Source organism: Phyllostomus hastatus, unplaced genomic scaffold (genome assembly GCF_019186645.2).
Source record: "Phyllostomus hastatus isolate PE091 unplaced genomic scaffold, TTU_PhHast_1.1 phas_contig_80, whole genome shotgun sequence".
Taxonomy (NCBI): Eukaryota; Metazoa; Chordata; class Mammalia; order Chiroptera; family Phyllostomidae; genus Phyllostomus; species Phyllostomus hastatus.
This window is the reverse complement of record NW_025333960.1, coordinates 5,605,479-5,627,706: the sequence shown is the minus strand read 5'-3', so window position 1 is coordinate 5,627,706 and position 22,228 is coordinate 5,605,479. Positions and strand designations below refer to the sequence as shown.

Genomic DNA, 22,228 nt, shown 5'->3' with positions numbered 1-22,228 from the left:
GGAACCAATCATGTAGGGAAGGAAATGAGGACTCAAATCAACAATTTGGAGCAGAATGAAGAAACAAGAAATGAAAAAAATTTTGGGAAGCTTAGGACCCTGTGGGACAACTTTAAACATTCCAATATCCAAATCATAGGGGTGCCAGAAAGAGAAGAGGTAAAATAAGAAATTGAAAACTTACTTGAAAAAATAATACAAGAAAAGTTCCCCAATCTGGTGAAGGATATTAGACCTAAAACTTCAGGAAGCTCAGCGTCCCAAACAAGTTGGATCCAAGGAAGCACATACCAAGGTACATCATAATTAAATGGCCAAAGATTAAAGGTAAGGAGGGAATCTTAAAATCAGCAAGAGAGTTACCCAACAAGGAGTTCCCATAAGAATATCAGCTGATTTCTCAAAAGAAACTTTGCAGGCAAGCAGGGGCTAGAAAGAAGTATTTAAAGTCATGAAAGGCAAGGATCTACATCCTAGATTCCTCTATCCAGCAAAGCTCTCATTTAGAATGGAAAGGGCCGATAAAATGCTTCACAGATACGGTCAAGTTAAAGTAGTTCATCACCAAGCCCTTGTTGCATGAAATGTTAAAGGGACTTATTTAAGAATGAGAAGATCAAAACTACGAACAGTAAAATGACAGAAATGGAGACCACATAGAGAGTTATCAGTGGGCACGGGGAGGCAGGAGAATGGGGGAAAAGTTACAGGGAATAAGACGCATACATGGCAGGTACAAAATAGACGGGGGGAGGCTAAGAATAGTACCGGAACTTCCAGCAAAGATGGAAGCATAGGTAGACACACTGTGCCTTCTCACACAACCAAAAGGAGGAGAACAAAAATTTAAAAACAAACAAACAAACAAACAAACAAACAGAACTGCCAGAGAATCAAACTGTGTGGAAGTCCCACAACCACAGAGTTAATGAAGAAACATTCAGGCCAACAACCTATTGGATGCACAGTTCAAAACACCGGCTATCAGGATGCTCCAGGAATTCACTGGGTACTACAACAGCGTAAAAAAGACTCAGGCAGCAATGAAGTTTGCATTTTATGAAATGAAGAAAAATCTACAGGGAACCAGCAGTGACAGGGAGGAAACCAGGACTCAAATCAATGGTTTGGAGCAGAAGTAAGAAAGAAACATCCAACCAGAACAGAATAAAGAAACAAGAATCCAAAAAAAAAATGAGGAGAGGCTTAGGAAACCTCCAGGACATCTTTAAATGTCCCAACATCCAAATCATAGAGATGCCAGAAGGAGAAGAGGAAGAGCAAGACATTGAAAACTTACTTGAACAAATAGTGAAGGAGAACTTCTCTGATCTGGCAAAGGAAAGAGACTTCTAGGAAGTCCCAGGAAGTTCAGAGAGTCCCAAAGAAGTTGGACCCAAGGATGATGTAACAAGGCACATCATAATTACATTAGCCAAGGTAAAAATGAAGGAGAGAATCCTAGAAGCAGCAAGAAAAAAGGGGACAGTAACCTACAAAGGAGTTCCCATCAGAATGTCAGCTGATTTCTCAAAAGAGAACTTTCGGGTAAGAAGGGGCTGGAAAGAAGTATTCCAAGTCATAAAAGGCAAGGACCTACACCCAGGATTGCTCTATCCAGCAATGCTTTCATTTAGAATGGAATGGAAGGGCAAATCAAGTGCTTCTAAGATAAGGTCAAGTTAAAGGAGTTCATCATCACCAAGCCCTTATTTTATGAAATGTTAAAGGGATTTATCTAAGAAATAGAAGAAGATAAAAAAAATGTGAACAGTAAAATAACAAACTCACAACTATCAACAAATGAACTAAAAATCAAAACTAAAAACAAACTAAGCAAACAACTAGAATACAAACAGAATGACAGAAATGGAGATCACATGGAAGGTTAGCAACAGGGGAGTGGGAGGAGGAAAGAGGGGGGAAAGGTACAGAGAATAAGTAGCATAGATGGAAGGTAGAAAATAGACAGGGGGAGGGTGAGAATAGTATGGGAAATGTAGAAGCTAAAGAACTTATGACATATGGACATGAACTAAAGTGGGGGAATGTGGGTGGGAGAGGGTGTGCAGGGTGGAGGGGAGTGAAGGGAGGAAATGGGACAACCGTAATAGCATTATCAATAAAATACGTTAAAAAATAAAATTTATATATAAAAAAGAAAGTTGGAACCAAGGAGGAACACACCAAGGCACATCATAATTACATTAGGCAAGATTTAAGATAAGGAGACAATCTTAAAAGCAGCAAGAGTAAAATGACAACAAACTCACAGGTATTAACAACCTAACATAAAAAAAGAAACAAAGTAAGTAAGTAAACAACTACAACAGGAACGGAATCACAGAAATGGAGATCACATGGAGGGTTATCAGCGGGGGAGTGGAACGGGGAGAGAGGGGGAAATGTACAGAGAATAAGCAGCATTAATGGTAGGCAGAAAATAGACAGGAGGAGGTTAAGAATAGTATAGGAGATGTAGAAGCCAAAGAACTTATATGTATGACCCATGGACATGAACTAAAGGGACAGAACTAAAGGGTGGGAGGGGGTGTGCAGGGTGGAGGGGAATAAAGGGGGGGATGGGACACCTATAATAGCATAATCAATAAAATATATTTAAAAAAAAGAATAGTATAGGAAATGGAGAAGCTAAAAAACTTGTATGTATGACTCATGGACATGAGTAAGGAGGTGGAATACTGCTGGGAGAGAGGGTGCAAGGCAGAGGGGAATAAAGGAGAGAAAAAATGGGAAAAAAGAGAGAGAGAAAGTGAACAGCATAAAAAGGTCCAGTCAGAAACAATGGATATAGTAATTGAAATAAAGAACAATTTACAGGGAATCAACAATAGAGTGGATGAAGCCGAGAATCAAATCAGCAATTTGGAATATAAGAAAGCAAAAGACACCCAATCAGACCAGCAATAAGAAAAAAGAATACAAATAAAAATGGGGACAGTGTAAAGAGTCTCTGGGACAACTTCAAACATGCCATCAGGGGCTTCATAGTGCCATAAGGTGAAGAGAGCAAGAAATTGAAACCTATTTGAAAAAATAATGGCAGAACACTTCCCTAATCTGTTGAAGGAAATATACATACAAGTCCAAGAAGTGCACAGAGTTCCAAACAAAATAAACCCACACCAAGACATTATAATTAAAATGCCAAAGGTTAAAGACAAAGAGAGAATCTTAAAAGTAGCAAGAGTAAAGCTGTTAGCAACCTACAAGGGAGCTCCCATAAAAACTTGAGCTGATTTTTCTAAAAAGAAATTTTTGCAGGCTAAAAGGGATTGGTGATAAATATCCAACGTGATGAAAAAATAAGACCTACAACCAAGGTTTTACCTAAAAAACCTATCATGTAGAATTGGAGGGCAGATAAAAAGTTTCCCAGACAAGAAAAAGGTAAAGGACTTGATTACTACAAAATCCATATTACATGAAATGTTAAAGGGTCTTCTTTAAGAAGATCAAGAAATATGACCAATAAAAAGGCAATAAATACAGTTATCAACAATTAAATCTAAAAAAAAAGCAAATAAACATAAATGCAGAACAAAAACAGAATCACAGACATAGAGAATGTTTTGACGGTTGTCAGATGGGAGGGGGTTTGGTGGGATGGGCAAAAAAGGTGAAGGCATTAGGAAGTACAAACTGGTAGTTACAGAATAGTTTTGGGATGTAATGTACAGTATAGGGAATGAAGTAGCCAAAGAACACATATGCGTGACCCACAGACATGGACAATGATGTGGGGATTGCCTGAGGGAGTGGGGTGGGCTGGGTAAAGGGGGGCAAGTGAGAAAATTCTGACAACTGTAACACCACAAACAATAAAGTATCATTTTTACAGAGGAATGATTCTAACATGTTATTAATAAAAGTTATGTTACTGTGTCTCTTACATATATTAGGTTACAGAAGTTCAGAAGTTCCCTTCTATTTCCTGTTTGCTACATGTTTTGTTTTTAATGGTAAGCAAGAATTGACGTTTTTATTAACCCTCACCCAGAACATGTTCATTGATGCGAGTGTTAGAGAGAGAGAGACACTGATGTGAGAGAGAAAAAACTGGCTGCTTACCATACAAGCCCTGACTAAGAATTGAACCCACAACCTAGGTGTATGTCCTGAACAGGAATCCAACCCACAACCTCTTCATGTACAGGAAGACACTCCAATCAAGCCATACGGGCCAGGGCAAGGACTGACTTTAAATAATTATATTGTGCCTATTGAGATATTCAGTTACTCTGGTGAATTACATTTATAAGGTTTTCTAATGTTAAGCCACCCTTATATTCCTAACATAAACTTAATAAAGACAGTGCTGTATTCAATTTGCTAATCTTTTGTTTGGATTTTTACATCAATATTCACAAAGGAGACATGCTTGTAACTTTTATTCCGCTTAGTAAACTTTTCTGGTTTGGATAGTAAAGTTATATAATAGTGCCATTAAAAGAAATTGGGAAGATTCTCTTTTAGTATTCTCTGGAAGAGTTTTATTATTTATAAAACATACCTGTAAAAACAGGTAGGCCCAGTGTTTTCTTTGTGGGAATATTTTTATTTGTTAATTCAATTTATTTAACTGTTACAGAACTATCTGGACTCTCTTCTTCTTCATTCAGTTTTAGTAACTTATATTTTACTAAAGTCTGTGCCATTTCTTCTAAATGATTACATTTATTACCATAAAATTGTTTGCAGTATACAATATGCTTTTTAATTCCTTTTACATCTGTATTTATGTTCCCCCTTTCTTTCCTAATATTGTTTACATGCATCTTTCTCTCTCTTTATAGCTCTTGTTTGTTTTGTTTTTCTTGCTCAATCTTGCCAGAGTTTATTGCTCTTATCTAGGAATCAACATTTGGTTGTATTGGTCCTTTATATTGTACCAACAATATATTATTACTAGTCTGCTTTTATTTTTGTATTTTTTCCTTTATGCTTTTTTTTGGTGTTTATTTGGTTACTTTTACTCTAAGGTTGGAAACTTAACACATTAATTTTAAACCTTCTGTTTTAATATAAACATTTAAGGTAGTATATTTTCTTTGTAGTAGTTTTTGCTGTGTAAGTTTTAAGTAATATGTTACATGTCGTTTACTTTTAAGTATTTTTAAGTTTCCATGATGACTTTTTCTTAATCCACAAATTTAAAAATTTTAAAACCTTCAAATATGGAAATGTTTAGTTTTTATTAGTTATCTATCATTTAGTTGTATACAAAGAACATGGCCTCTAAGACATCAATTCTTAAATTAAGATTTACTTTAGCCTAGTCAATGGTCCATTTTTTATAAATATTACATGTAAATGTGGATTCTCTAATGCTGGACATAAGGATCTAATATTTTTATTATTAAATTAAGCTTAGTTGTGTGGTACAAATTTTCCATTTCTTTATTAATATTGTCCATTAAGATGAATTTGTCAATTTCTTCCTATAATTGAATTCATTTGTGATTAATATATCTTGAACCTATTTTATTAGGTAAATAAAATCCTAGAGCTGATACTGGCATTTGTAATCAGAGTAGCTCTTTCATTTACTAGGATTTTTTTTTAAGAGGGAGAGAGTAGAGGAAGCCTGGAAGTTTTCCTTACTTTCTCCATACCTAGCAACTTATTTAAAAATATGTTTATTGAGAATCTTCTTGTTTTGTAGCAGTAAGGGACTATGGACTATTTAACCTGCCATAGTTTTTATATGTCAGTCTAAGGACTGGTGCCAAGCTAAGGTATGTAAGCATCATGTAAAAACACTGCTTAAAAATACAGATTTCCAAACCTACTGAATCCATACTTAGATAAGATCTGGGATTCTGTAATTTTAGAAAAAAAGCAATTCCTTTTTTTGTCCTCTTTATCTACCTAGCTGGGTACCATTTCTTTCCTTAAAAGCCACCCCTCTCTAGGCAGAGTTGAATGCCTCTTCTCAGCTCCACCAATACACTGTCATAGCTTCATGACATATACAACACAGTAAGTATGTATCTCTCCCACTTTTCTATACATTATTGAAGGGCAGAGTGCATACATTTACGGTACTCTCATTCATAGCATAGTGTCAGACACGTAGCTGGTTTGCAATACAGGTTTTCTGAACAATACAAACTACCGTAAAATTCTATGTATGAAAATAATTTTTTAAATGATATAATGACTATCCATTAGGAAAGGTATCATCATAGGAGCTTTTAAAAAATATACCTTCCTGAGTGTATCTGGATTTAGTGAAAGAGAGTCACCACCTCCATGACCTCCTCTACTTTGTGAGAATAACACGCATCGAAAAGAGGTAGTTGAAATGGTATTTGGAGGAAAAGGACTTTGAATGAAGTTGGTCTGAGAGAGAAGGATATTCCAAAAAGGGAATGACATATTTGAAGACACTGAAGTATCAAAAACAAGTCACAATGAAAGAACTCTTAAGTGACTCGGTTTTACCAAAATGGTTATAGAAAAATGGCAAGAAAAAGAAATCTTGAGATGTATAAAGGATCAGTCTCCCAAAAGCCTTCTATGATAATGCTAAACAACTTTAACTTTTCATGAAACTTGTGAAACACTATTGAAGAAGGGAGTGGAAAACAGACTTCCATTATACAAAGAATACTCTGGATACAGTATGGAGAATGGATTGAAGTGGAAAGAGAGTGGAGACAAAGAGGCTAGTTAAAAGGCTGTCATAATAACCCAAGAAAGAAGTAGTATGGCCCTGAACCAAGACAGTATGAAGACAGTACAGAAGAGATTTGAAATATATTGTAGAAATAAAATTGTAATTAATTAGTTACTAACTAGATGTGGGATCTGAAAGAGAGAGAAAGGAGTCTGAGTCTCTAGCTGTAGCAAATGTGTGAACAGTGGTACCATTTATAAATATGGGGAATAAAACCAGATGAACAGTTTTTAGGGTTGGGACTGACAGATTGTATGAGGGAGGAATATTAGCTTAGTGTCTAGTCTGAGTCTGAGGTGGCCTTAAGGACATCCAGACAGAAATGGGTGACTTGCATAAATGAGTATTTAGCCAAGAAGAGAGACTTAGGCTGTGGGTGAGATCTGGTGTCACAAATAGAGAGATGGTAACTGAATGCATAGTAGATGAGATCATTCCCACAAGTGTTAGAGTGAGAAAGAGGGAGAGACAGAGACAGAATCATGAAGAAGACAAAGGCAAACTAAGGAAGAGAAACTCTGAGAATGGGTGATCAGCCAGAGAAGCAAGAATAAAATTTTGAGAATATTATGGAAGGAAGGCATGGTTAACAATGTCGAAAGTCAGAGGGATCAGTGGGGAAGAAAGCAATGGGAACTGTCCCTCATTGCATTTGAAAACTGGAAAGCTATTAGTACTTTAGATAAAAGTTCAAGTGGGGAGTCTAGGGTAGAAACCATGGCCTAAATACGTAGGTAATAAAAATGGGAATAAAAATAGTATTGTGTATTCTTCCAAGATTCTGTTTGTTTAGATGTTATCTGCATGCACATGCAAGTACATATGTCCATGTAAGCAATAAAGTGGGGACTGACGTGAGATATAAGGGTTAACAGAAAAAAAAAGAAACATTTAAATAAGGGAAAAGTGTTTACAGAAAAAGGCTGAAAACATGAAGAGCAGTGACAACAGAGAGTAAGGTCCATGAGGAGGAGTAAGGATTCAGGACACAAACCTAGAACAGCAAGAGGGAAGACTTCTCTCCAGGGACTTCAGCAAAAGATAAGTGCAAACAGAAATAAGTTTCCAGGTGGTAGAGCATGAACTTGAAGAGTTATTTCCTGATTTAAATTTTTTTCCTTCAGAACTGAAGGAAAGATTATATTCTAAGAATAGTGAGAGGGAGAGGGTGGGGTCTGAATGACAGTTTACTCAGGGAAGGGCCAGAGTAGAATGACAGTGGGCTTAGTAAGGACAGCAGGGGAACAACAGGCCCAGCTAATACAGGAGTGTACTCTAGGCACACACACACTAGCCCAAAGGTTAGATAAGTTAAATGACTGATTATTCCAAGGTTGAGGCTTCACAGGATGGGTAGAATTAAAGATCCATAGAAATTCATTTTGAATATATAGGAACAGTGAGGCCCTGGCTGGTGTGGCTCAGTGGATTGAGTGCTGGCCTGTGAACTAAAAGGTCGCCGGTTTAATTCCCAGTCAGGGCGCATGCCTGGGTTGCAGGCCAGGTCCCCACTTGGGGGATGTATAAGAGGCAAGCACACGTTGATGGTTCTCTCCCTCTCCCTCCCTTCCTCCTTCTCTAAAAATAAATAAATATTTTTAAAAAGAACAGTAAGAAAGTAATTAAGTAATAAGTCGGGTAGGGAAGAAATATACTATAATAAAGGACAAAGGTTGAAGAAACTGTCTTATGAAGTCAAAGAGCTGGAAAGAGAGAAACCAGTCCTCAAGGTAGCAGGTAGTATATGATTTCAGGGGTGAAGATGACTTAAGATTTAGAGGTGAATAGGTTAAGAACTATTCTGCAACAGTGTCATACAGCTCATTCACAGAGACATGACATCACCCCAAATGAAAAAGGTACTGGGAGAAGAGGAGTGCAAAGAAAGAGATAATGAATGTCATTCTTGGCACTCACGCTGTCTGCAAATGTGTGAGAAGAGGCTGGGAGACAGGGATTAACTATGAAGGAGAGGATATATATAATGGCAATAATGTGATGTATCTGGACAGCAAGTGCCTTGGAGAAAATCATTTTATTTTATTTTGCAAGTTGAAAAGTAATGGCTTTCAGTAGAAAACCCTGTGGTTATGTGGGAAGCAAAAACAAGCAGCCCCCACCTGAAAGACAGAAAGACAGTTTACTAAGGGGAGAGGCAGGCTTCCACTAGGACGAAGTGGACAAAGGATGCACTGCCTGGCATGCTCACAGCAGAGTATAGCTCCAGAATATACTGTGGAATAAAGTCAGCAGGGGAGGCCAAGTGGCAGGAGAAGGCACACAGTAGCATCTCCTCACAGGAAGCAATGCCTCTTCCTAATCCTAGGTACAAACACAAGGTGAATGGCTCTCTTCCTGAAAAGGCATACAGAAAGAAGAGTCTGAGCAAATGGAGACAAGGCTGTTAAGTACAATGTAAAGCAGGTCTCCTTGCAACCTTTAACTGGAGATGTCCAACATGCAGTTGGGCATATATATCTAATGCTCAGGAGAAAAATCCCAAGAATTTTATGGACCTGCACACTTGAAAGTAATGTAAGTTGTAAATATTTTCGTTAAAAAAAGTCTCAGTTCCAATTTTTAAAAATTCCTCCCTTTAGATCAATTTAATAAAAAAAACCAATGAGGGGATTCAAATTGAGCTTCTCACCACCAATGGTTGCAATTACGAGAGATACGTAAAAATTAAAGGCAACACAGGACTTAGTGGGGAGGAAGGAAGGTGGCTGTGGTCACACAAAGGTAGCAGGGGGGACCTCGTGATGGAACTGTTTCACTGGTTAATATCTGAACTATGGTGGAGATCACATGAATCTACACATGTGATAAAATTACAGAGAACTAAACACATGCACAAATGAGTGCATGTAAAACTGGATGTATTATATCAATGTCAATATCCTGGTTGTGCTATTTTACTATAGTTATGCAAAATATTACCACAGGGGGAAACTGGATGAGGGTATACAGGATCTCTGAGTATTCTTACAACTGAATGAACATCTACAATTATCAAAATAAAAAGGTTTACTTTTTAAGTAAAAGCAACACAGCAGGTGTACAACTGAAAAATACTGTCTTTAAAACTCATACTAAACACAAGAGAATCAGTCTCCAGCTCTGTAATTCTCAACCAGAAAGTTGCAGAGGGTAAAGGGGTACCTAAGTGTCAGAATTACTGCCTTTACCCCCATTCCCTGAATATACACTCACACAAGAACAGTTGCCACAGTGAGCCACAGGTTCTGGAGGAAATCTGTCACAACTTCAAGTATGCTGCAACTGAAGAAGAGTGGAAAACCACACTCTTACAGCTATGTTACAAACACATCTAACTGGAGAGGAAAAAGACATGTAAGAGAAAGATAATATATAATAAGTAAATTTATAATAAACATGAAATTACTTCTCATTTGATTTGTACAAATCAGCCAATACATTCTTCATGTAAATGTACTTGGTGAATGAATATAAATATTCTGTGCATATAAAAGTAAACATATGTACTTTTCCTCCAGTATTTGATTGATTTTCAGTTTATATCCATGACTACCAACAAGGAATAGATCACCTAAGCTTACGAGCCCTCCATCAGAAGGACAACAACAAATTTAAAAACAAGCAAACAAAAAAACCCCAGAATGGCCAGAATTGAACCGTATGGAAGTCCAACAACCACAGATTTAAAGAAGAAACATTCATTCAGGCTGGTAGCAGGGGCAGAGACGGGCAGCTGGAGCACAGAGGTCAACCGGCAAGGCAGAGGCTACATGACCGGGTGTGTGAGGAGGTAGAGGCCTGCAAACTGGGCGGTCCCACATCAAGTGTCGATAAACTGGAAAGAACAGCTGGGGAGCAAGACAGACGGCGCAACCCAGCATTCCAGTATGTGGAAATAAAGACTCAAACATCTGCCAGTAAAAACCTGTGGGAATTGTACTGGCAGGAGAAACTCACAGCCTCACAGGAGAGTTCATTAGAGAGACCCACAGTGTCCTACAGCATACACAAAACCACACACCCAGGAACTGGCACTAGAAGGGGCCGATTTGCTTGTGGGTATTAAGGGAAGTGACTGAAAACAAGCCCAGAGCAGAGCAAGACTCCTCCCCACAATGCAGCGAAATGGGTTGACCCAACCTGGCAAATACCTAAGGCTCTGTCACTTACTAAGTAACAGGCATGCAGAGACAAAAAATATGGCCCAAATGAAAGAACAGACCAAAGCTCCAAAACCAGAACTAAGTAATCGAGAGATAGCCAACCTATCAGATGCACAGTTCAAAGCACTGGTAACCAAGGATGCTCACTGAAATGGTTGAGTATGGTCACAAACTAGAAGAAAAAGTGAAGGCTATGCAAAGTGAAATGAAGAAAAATATACAGGGAACCAACAGTGAAGGGAAGGAAACTGGGACTCAAATCAACAATTTGGAGCAGAAGGAAGAAGTAAACATTCAACCAGAACATAATGAAGAAATAAGAATTCAGAAAAAGGAGAGGCTTAGGAACCTCTGGGACAACTTTAAATGTTCCAACATCCAAATCATAGGGATGCCAGAAGAAGAGCAAGAGCAAGAAACTGAAAACTTATTCAAACAAATAATGAAGGAAAACTTCCTCAATCTGGTGATGGAAATAAACTTCCAGGAAGTCCAGGGAGTTCAGAGAGTCCCAAAGAAGCTGGACCCAAGGAGGAACACACCAAGGCGTGTTCCCAGTTTATATCCATGCCTACATGCTGCATCACAATTATATTACCCAAGATTAAAGATAAGTAGAAAATCTTAAAAGCAGCAAGAGAAAAGGAGAGAGTTACCCACAAAGGAGTTCCCATAACACTATCAGCTGATTTCTCAAAAGAAACTTTGCAGGCAAGAAGGGGCTGGAAAGAAGCATTTAAAGTCATGAAAGGCAAGGACCTACATTTGCGATTACTCTCTCTAGCAAAGCTATTATTTAGAATGAAAGGGCAGATAAAGTGCTTCCCACATAAGGCCAAGTTAAAGGAGTTCATCATTACTAAGCCATTATTCTATGAAATGTTAAAGGGACTCATCTAAGAAATAGAAGAAAATAAAAAAATGTGAACAGTAAAATGATAACAAACTCACAGCTATCAACAAATGAACCTAAAAATCAAAACTAAAAACAAACTAAGCAAACAACTAGAATACGAACTGAATGACAGAAATGGAGATCACATGGAGGGTTATCAGCAGGGAGGGGGAGAGGCAAGAATGGGGGAAAAGGTACAGAGAATAAGAAGCATAAATGGTAGGCACAAAATAGATAGGGGGAAGTCAGGAATAGTATAGGAAATGGAGAAGCCAACTAACTTATATGCATGACCTATGGATAGGATCTAAAGGGGGGAATGTTGGAGGGAGGCGGGGATGCAGGGCAGAAAGGGAAGAAGGGGAGAAAAAATGGAACAACTGTAATAGCATAATCAATAAAATATACTTTAAAAAAAGGAATACATCATCTATAAAGGTATACAATATAGCCTTGAATAAAGTGAGTCTATTTAGCCTATACAGGAAGCCTTGGCACACTAATACCAAATCCTCATCAACTAGAGAAAGGAACGACAACACAAACAAGCTGAAACCAAAATGCAACAGATTCAATATTTTTTTTTAAATGTCCCTACTAAAAAGTAGCCCTAAAAGAGAATACTTAAGTTGAGCCCACTAAAATCAAACATGGGGAAACATTTTGGAGTGGTAAGACAACTAATTTAATATCTGAACAAGTGATATCAATCAGAACAAAAAATAAAATTACTTAATAATGAACAGATATCGAAAACCTTGGTATTACAACTGGTCACAAAATTGTGGGTGTTGGTGTGTGTATATATATCAGAATCTAAACAATGACCCACGGGGACTCTTATGTGAAAAGAACGGCATTATCAAAAGGCACTAGCAGAGCCACTGAAAAAACTGTTTATGGTACGAAAATGGTTAAGTAGAAAAACAGCTATAATTAAGAAAATATGTGTATACATTTTGACAGAAAATATCAAAAGAATATAAACCCAAAAGATTTTGTTTTTAGATTGTGGGGTTTAAACAGTTCTGTGTTTAAAATAGTCCTGGTTGGTGTGGCTCAGAGGATTGGGGGCCAGCCTGCAAACCAAAGGGTCGCTGGTTCAATTCCAATCAGTGCACATGCCTGCGCTGTGGGCCAGGACCCCAGTAGGGGGTGTGTGAGAAGCAACCACACATTGATGTTTCTTTTCCTCTCTTCCACCCTCTCTTTCCCTCTGTCTAAAAATAAATAAATATTTTTTTAAAATCCTGATGAATTAAAAAAAGAAAGAAAGAAAAAATATCAAATAATGGTGGCTGTGTGAATTGAAATCATTTTGGGCAATTTTTTTCCTTCTAGTATTCTATGCTCTGAATGTGTATTGTGTTGATATAAAAAATTACTACTAATGCCCTGGCTGGCATAGCTCAGTGGATTGAGCGCGGGCTGCGAACCAAAGCATCACAGGTTCGATTCCCAGTCAGGGCACATGCCTGGGGTACAGGCCACGGCCCCCAGCAACCATACATTGATATCTCTCTCTCTCCCCCCGCTTCCCTCTCTAAAAATAAGTAAGTAATCTTTAAAAAAAATTACTACTGTACTTATCAACCCTGACCCCAAACTTTTTTCACTGTATCCTGCCTCCTGAAACAAACCAACAAATATAAATACGCACACAAACCCACAGGTACTTACATGGGCTTACATCTCTGTATCTGTTTCGATTTCTGTTTTCTGGAAACTTGGCCACTCTATGAGGATAGTCATGGGACTCACTGCGAATTTCCTTAAAACAACAAAAATATATTTTAATATTCTTCTTAAATTTTATATAGCAAAACAGGTACTTTCCTAACCAGTATAAAATAACATTTATGGAGCACTTATAATATGTCAAGTACTATGCAAAGCACACTATCTACATTATCTCATTCAATTCTCACAATACCAATGGGAACGATTATGTTCTCTACTTTATATGTGAAAGATGATAGTCAAACGACCTGCTTAAAGGTCACAAAGCTATTAAGTGGCAGACCCCAGGACTGAACCAAGGTCCTTCAGGCACCAAAGTCTTTGCTCTTGATATATTTATTTAATGTCACACTATATTCAACCTTTACAAGGCAACATTAAATACTTCATGTCATGTAGAATTAATGCAATGGAGGTATCTAAGATTATATCATACCCAAATTTCTGACTAAACTCTCAGTAATATCTATCTGTATTTCAGTTTCTACCTTAAAATGTTAATCTACTTATTCATCTTCATGACATGTAACTTTTACTTGGAGTCCAGAAATATCTTCAAATTTTATTTCTAGAGCCATAAATGCTTAGCAACAACCACTAGGCCTAAGGCTCATTTTATGACACTTATCATTTGCTGTATTCCATTATAAGAGAAATTCTGTGAGGTTATGCCTGAATTAGGTACTCTGCTACTTGTTTACAACATCAGCAGTTTTTTTCTCTCATATTAAATATAATTCTAAGCCTGGCTGTTATAGCTCAGTGGATTCAGCGAGGGCTGCGAACCAAAGGGTCTCTGGTTCTATTCCCAGTCAGGGCACATGCCTGGGTTGTAGGCCAGGTCCCCACTGGGGGCCACTTGAGAGGCAACAACACATTGATGTTTCTCACCCTCTCTTTCTCCCTCCCTTCTCCTCTGTCTAAAAAATAAATAAATGAAATCTTTAAAAAAAAGAAATATAATTCTAAGAATTCAGGTAAAAACAGAAACGTACCCAAAAATTGTGCATTAACAGCAAAAATTTGGACTTTTGCTCACACTACCACATGTGAGAAAAAGCACTTTAAAGGTTAGGCGCCAGATAGTTCTACAAATTAAGTATAAATAAGTCATGCCAGTCATTTATTGACGAACATTCTTACTGTGGGTTCCCTACCCTGTTGCCTGCCACCACCCCATCAGCCCTAGAACAGTTAGCTTTTTAGTTCATGTTTTTACTCATTCATTCAGCCTTTGAAAATACAAGAGAAGGGGACACAGACCCCTCTCAGCAGGAGGAATCTCAGTCACGTTACGCAAAGAGCACATGAGATCCAAGATATGTTGGTATGACCATTTGGGAAAATGCAACCTGCCACACAGAAAAACAGAAATACACACTACACATACACATTATAATTGGGTTTTTTTTTTTTTTGCTGACTTTTTAATACTACTGTCACATCTAGCAATCCTGCTGAGCTCTCTAGTATTTTGTAGTTGGTTCTGAATTTCTCAGTATCAGCAGTGATAATTCTCTTTTTTCCTTATAATTCATGTGTCATATTTACTCATGCCTTGTTTCTTTTTCTAATCTAATTACATTGGCTAGGACCTCCTATTCATAGTCAAATAAATATTTTTAGCCCTGATTTTGAATGAACTGCTTCTAAAGTGTAACCACAAAATGTAACATTGCTTTAGGTTTTTGGTGAATACTCTTTTCAGGTTAAGAAGTCTCTTTTCAATTTTTAGTTTGCTAAAAATTTTTGTTTTAATCATGAATAAGTACTAAATTTTATTCAGTGTTTTCCCTGCATTCACAGAGATGATCCTATAACTTTTCTCCTTTAATCTGGTAATGTGTTGAATTACAATAATAGATTTTCACTTAATAAAATGTATTTAAGGTTCTTCAATGTCTTCTCATGGTTTAAAAGCTCCTGTCTTTTTAGTGGGGAATAGCATTCTAGAAAAAAAAGAGAATAACATTACATTATCTGGGTGTACCACCATTATAAAAACTTGTATATATCTGTGTTTTTATGTTGAAATGACTAATAATTTTCTTTTCTAATGATTTATTCAGTTTTAGTATCAAAGTTATACCAGCCTCACATAAGTTAGTCATCAATATTACATTTCAGTTTCAAATACTTTTCCATGAAAGTACATTATAACAAATTATTGTGGCTGATTGAAAAGCAAAAAAATCTTCAACCATTTCCACAGATTAATTATAAATGTTTTAAAATGTTAAATAATAAATTTCCTATGTAAAATTAAACACATTCAAATATAGGCTTATATTTGTTTGCATTACCTGAAACACTCTATGAAGAGTAAAAACTCTACAAAGTGATGTAACAGATAATTTTATATTGTAAGTTAGTAACTGATAAAAAGGGAAAATATTAATTTTAAATAATACTAAAACATAATTCTTCTGTTGACAGCTCCTCTGTATTAAGTGCAGAGAAAACAGATTGGCAAGAATAAAAAATTCTGATTGATACTATGCTGGTGAGAGAGAGTGAAAAACAGTCTCATACATTATTGGCAGAATATATACCAATATGGTTTTTAAGAACAATTTGATAAGATCATAAATTTGACCCACTAATTTCACTGTCAGAAATTTATATCACATATAGTCACATACATGTGTGCAAATAATTATGCACAAGGATATTCACTCTACATAATTTTGAAAAACTAACAACCTAAATGTCCTTGAGGAATGAAGTAGTGATGTAAATTATAATGTACCAATGCACTGGAATATTGTACATGTGAACCATGAAAATACACTGTTACAGAACAATCTCAAAGATATACTATGTAGTGGAAAAAATGTAGAAAGAATATGTTAAGCATGCTCTCATGGGTGGGAGGAACTCTACTCAAACACAAATATGCCTGAGAATACAATGAGTAATTCTAGAAAGAGATAAGAAATCAGTAATTTCTGGGGAGGAATACTGTGGACCAGGACATCTGGGGAAGTTGAGAGATTTATGTAACTACAAGTGTTTTAATTGTGAAATATTACAAACAGGAAAATATAGATAATATGACAACCATGTTACCTATAGTGAAATTAAACATGATTAGCATTTTTGACATATCTGAATAAAACATCAGATACAGCTAAAGGCTTTACCTTACTCCTCTCTCTCTTTCCAAAGTAAACTTCTGTCCTTTTAACTTCTTTTTATTAGAGACCTTTTGTGCCATTTGAATTTTAAACCACATATTCATTCATGTATTTTTTAGTTCATATGCTATTTTAAAATAAACTAGCTAAAATACTAATAAATATTAATATATATCATGCCTATAGTGTTTAAATCACATCAAAAAGTTGTTGCAACCCATGGAATAGTAGAAAATAGTTGCAAATCGAATACCTGATGAAAGATTAATATCCAGAATATATAATTTTTTAAGTTAAAAAGTTAACAATGGGCAAAGAAGATAGAACTCTATTATACCAGCTCTTCTTCAATACTTCTAATGTATATACACCTATTTTCCACAGTTAAGTCTTATTTGTCAGTAGACTCCAATTTTTAGCCTAAAGAACACACTTATTTGTGTATACTATAATAAATCATAATTGATATTGCAAAAAAACAACATAAAGTAGATATGTTTCAAGTATAGGGGTAGAGAAGAGATTTTAATTTATAAATCACCTTAAAACAGCCAAGTACTTTGGGTTAAGATATACATTTTGTTTTCTCAATTATCAAAAACAAAAACAAAAACTCTTACAGAGTCCATTCTCTCAAATCTCCAATGTTACGATTTGTTCTTATTTTAGTGCATCTAGGAAGACAAGAACCCCCAACACTTTAAAAAGTGGCTCCCAAGGTACATATTATTAGTTGCCCATTCCAATATCCATTCTTTCTAACTAAAGGTTTTTGGTTTTATTTTCTGACTTAAAATAAGCCTGACTAAAAAACTTGTATTGCCCAGCCTCCAGGAGAAATAAGAATGGTCATGCAACACAGTTCTAGTCAATGGGAATGAGAAGGAATTTCTGGATTTGGTTGCAAGAAAACTTTTATAGAAAGGACTGGCTCAGCTGATCCGTGTCATTCTCACTTCTGCCTGCCTGCAGTACAGGTTTTGATGTGGAGGGATGAGAGGTAGGAATAGGCAGAAACCATCCTGTGACCACAAGATAAGAAGCATATTCTAAGGAAGGCTAAGTAGAAACAGAGGAAAACTGGTAATCAATGACATCACAAGCCACAGAAACAGCTCTGGTCTCCTACCTTCAGAATTTTCATTACATGAGAAAAATAAGCCCCTCTTTGTTATGTCAGATATTAAGCTTGATTTTCTTTCCCATGAAGCTAGATGCAAGTCTGTAAATAACACACACAATATAACCAAATCACAACAAAAAATAGATCTGACACTGATAAAGCATTCAGGACTAACCAACACATAAAAATAAATAATTTTATAAGAACTTCTCGTAAGCAATAAAATACACAGTGTTTCTCAAATGGTAATGGGAAGGCAAGCATTGAGCTATTCACTAGGTCTATCACATTAGGCAAAATCAGCTTCTACTGAAGTTCTGATCCTAAAACACTCCCTTACTATATAGCAGAGAGGACCCAGTCTACAGTGGTATTCAACATTTAGATGAAAAATGTTTCCTATCAGCAGTAAAACCTGATGATCCAAGGTTTCTCAACCTTAGCATTACGGATATTTCAGGCTGGATAATTCTTAATTGGGGGGTTATCCTGTGCATTACAGAATGTTTAGGAGTAGCACCCCTGGCCTCTATCATTAGGCATCAGTAGCACCCTACCTCCCAGCTATGACCAAGAAAAGTCTCTTCAGGAATTTCGAACTGTCCCTGGACAGCAACATTTACTACAAATATAACCCACCAACACCCAGTTGAGCAATACTATTCTAATCTAATGCTAACTCTTTTAATGAAAGCTAAATTGAAGAGAAGTTATCTTTATCTTAAAGAATAATTTAACCAAATTTTAAAAATTTTATTTTTATATGATTTTTCTCGATAAAGCTAAGAATAATTAATTCACTACTTATTTATTTTATAGAGGCAATGATCCAAAAAATATAGGTAACTCATGAACATGTTGCAAGACTAGAAATAATGTAAATATCCAATGACAGGGAAAAGATTGGTTAAAGAAATCATCCTACAAACCCGTAAATATTATGCAGCCATCTAAAAAATAAGTACTCATGTCATGTCAGCAATAGCATAAATTCACAGTCTCTTGGAATGATACTATATGATAAATACAGAAGAATAACAAATCAATAAACAGAACTGAGCCACTATTTGCTACTTGGGGGAAATTTTAATTTAGCTCCTTAGCCGTATTTGAAATTTATATATACATGAGTTAATTATAGTAAGATTCCTCATCACCCCCTTTTCCAAAGAAGCCTATTTTTTAAAGTGTATTTTATTGATTATGCTATTATAGTTGTCCCAATATTTCCCCCTTTTCTTTCCTCCACCCAGCACCCCCAACTCCTTCAGGCAATCCCCACATAACTGTTTATGTCAATGGGTCATGCGTATAAGTTCTTTGGCTACTCCATTTCCTATACTGTACTTTACATACCCATGGTTACTCTGTAACTACCAATTTGTACTTCTTAATTCCCTTACCTTTTCACCCATTCCCCTACAACCCCTCCCATCTGGCAACCATCAAAAGACTCTCTGTATCCATGATTCTGTCTCTGTTCTTCTTTCCTTAGTTTGTTCTTTAGATTCAATCATTGGTAGATATGTATTTATTGCCATTTTTATTGTTCATAGTTTTGATCATCTTCTTTTTCTTAAATAAGTCCCTTTAACATTTCATACAATAATGGTTTGGTGATGATGAACTCCTTTAGTTTTCTCTTGTCTGGGAAGCCCTTTATCTGCCCTTTGATTTTAAATGATGGCCTTCCAAGGTAGAGCAAGTCCCCACTTGGCTCTAAGTCCCCACTTTCCATGACTGAGTATTTCTTGCCAATCCCTTCTGGCCTGTGAAGTTACTTTGAGAAATCAGCTGGCAGTCTTATAGGAACTGCCCTGTAGGTAACTAATTGCTTTTTTCTTGCTGCTTTTAAGAGTCTCTCTTTATCTTTACCTCTGGCATTTTAATTATGGATATGTCTTGGAGTAGTCCTCTTTGCATCCATTTTGTTTGGGACTCTGTGCCCTGGACTTGCATGTCTCTTTCTTTCACCAACTAAGGGAAGTTTTCTTTCATTATTTTTTCAAATAGATTTCCAATTTCTTTCTCTTCTCCTCCTGGCACCCTATGATGCGAATGTTGGAAAACCTAAAGTTGTCCCAAATGCTACTTACATTATCATCAGTTTTGGGGGGGATTCTTTTTTCTTCTTGTTGTTCTTTGCTTCCTTATGTTCCAAATTACTGATCTGATTCTTGGCTTCATATACTACTGCTGTTTCTCTGTACAATGTTATTTCAATTGTGGATCCTTTGTTTCTGACTGGATCTTTTTTATGCTGTTGAGGTATTCACTAAGTTCCTTGAGTATCCTTATAATGAGTGTGTTGGACTCTACATCTGATAGATTGCTTTTCTCCATTTTGTTTAGTTCTATTTTTGGAATTTGACCTGTTTTTTCATTTGGGCCATGTTTCTTTGTCTCCTCATTTTGGCAGCCTCTCTGTGTTTATTAGGAGGTTAATTTTTATTTAAAGAAATTTTAAATAAATTTGGCAGCCTCTCTGTTTATTAGGAGGCTAATTTTATTTATTAGGAGACTAATTTTTATTTAAAGAAATTTTTTAAGAAGCCTGATTTGTATAACTTTATAAAATGATCCACTCCAACCAATGGCCTTATAATTAATTATTTCCAGGCAGAATATTATAATTTTAAATCTAAACCTATTTATTTTCTATGTATCTACTCTCTCCTACTAGTTCACCTCTTTAAAATATTTTATACACATAATATTTCATCTCTCTTGAAACTTACTTTGACATATGTTTTCAGGTAAGATGCTAAACTGACTCTACTAGACAAACAAATTTGCAGAGGCTCAAATAATTCTAGGCTGAAATTCAAGAATAAGGCACTTTCTTTTTAAGCATTCAGCTACTCTTCATTTCATAAGCAATAACCATGCCTATCCTTGATGTATTCTTCAATGCCAGTCACAGCAATTAATAGTAAACTACAGCTTATATTTTGACAGAAGCTTTAATGGAGAGTTTATACAAGCCCCACATGAAATCATTTAGCTAAATCCAAGTTCACTTTCCTGAACATAAAACACGAACATGTTTTGGACAAAAAGGGAAAAAAATGGTTTTAAAAGCTATTCATTTTATAAAATTAAGAAGATGATATTGAGAAATTTTTTAATGTAGGACCAAGCAGTGTTTAATACATATTTCTTTTAGAGACAGCGCTTGTAAACTAACTAATCACATTACAACTAGTCTGAATTACAAACTCTTTGAAAAAAAAAAAGTTCATTATACCACACATAATTACTGGAGGTGAAATAAATGTTTTCTGCTAAGTATCTTTATTATTTAAGTTATATACTTCAAAATACAAACATTTAGTTTTCAATGGATATGCCTAGAAAAATGTTAGTCTCTTAAGTGACTGAAAATTTCCTCTTCAATCTTTTTAAAAAATATTTTATTTATTTATTTTTAGAGATGGGGGAGGGAGAAGAGAGGGAAACACTGATGTGTGAGAGAAATATCAATTGACTGCCTCCTACATGCCCCCAAGTGGGAGCCTGGCCCACAACCCAGGCATGTGCCCTGACTGGGAACTGAACCTGCAACCTTTCAGTCCATAGGTGATACTCAGTCCACTGGACCATACCAGCCAGGGCTCCTCTTCCATCTTGTTAGCCCTAATGAGCTAAGATTTCATGCATCTAGCCTTACCTGATATTCTTCCAAAACTAAAGTTTCCAATAGCTGATACTTATTTTAAAAGTGCAAATATTTAAATTTTATTGAAAATATTTCTAAAATGTATTATCTGTTTGTCTTCTAAGACAAGAATATACAGAATGTCATTTAACCTTCTAATGATTCATCACACACATTAATTGACTGGACAGTAACACAATTTCCTCAGGAAATTATCTAAGTAAATATAGCTGTTTGTCTCTACATTAAGTGGCCACAGAGTACTTTACTTGGACTTTTTATATGTGATTTGCTAGAAGAGAAAAAAATATTTTAATATATGTTCCCTGTCAGAAGTTAGAACTTTGTAGATCAACAAAAAATAAAATTATTCACTACCATACAATTCAGAGATAATGTAAATTTTTTGGACTTTTTACAGAAAAGTAGACATTAACATATAATTTTTAAAATTTTAATAAATAGCCCTGGCTGGTGTAGCTCAGTGGATTGAGTGCTGGCCTATGAACCAAAGGGTCACAGTTCGATTCCCAGTCGGGGCACATGCCTGGGTTGCAGGCCAGGTCCCCAGCAAGGGGTGTATGAGAGGCAACTACATATTCATGTTTCTCCCCCTCTCTTTCTCCCTCCCTTCCACTCTCTCTAAAATAAATAAATAAATCTTTTTTATAAATATAGACTATACAGGCATACTATTTATACACCTGCTTTAATATCTTAAAATTGCATATTTTCCCTTGTCAATACATCTCCACCATCACTTTAAACAACTACTGAATGTGGAACCTTTTGTTACAGGATACACCATA

General features: G+C 36.1%; 1 protein-coding gene across 2 annotated transcripts in view; it reads right to left on the bottom strand.

Moving 5' to 3' along the window:
* The window catches only part of PTPN2 (protein tyrosine phosphatase non-receptor type 2), a 141,517-nt gene that overhangs the window by 80,920 nt on the left and 38,369 nt on the right, over positions 1 to 22,228 (bottom strand). For both annotated transcript variants that reach the window (XM_045850108.1, XM_045850109.1), the window contains exon 2: positions 13,442 to 13,532. In XM_045850108.1, coding sequence (XP_045706064.1) covers positions 13,442 to 13,532 — 91 coding nt within the window. The remainder of the gene's footprint in view (positions 1 to 13,441; positions 13,533 to 22,228) is intronic.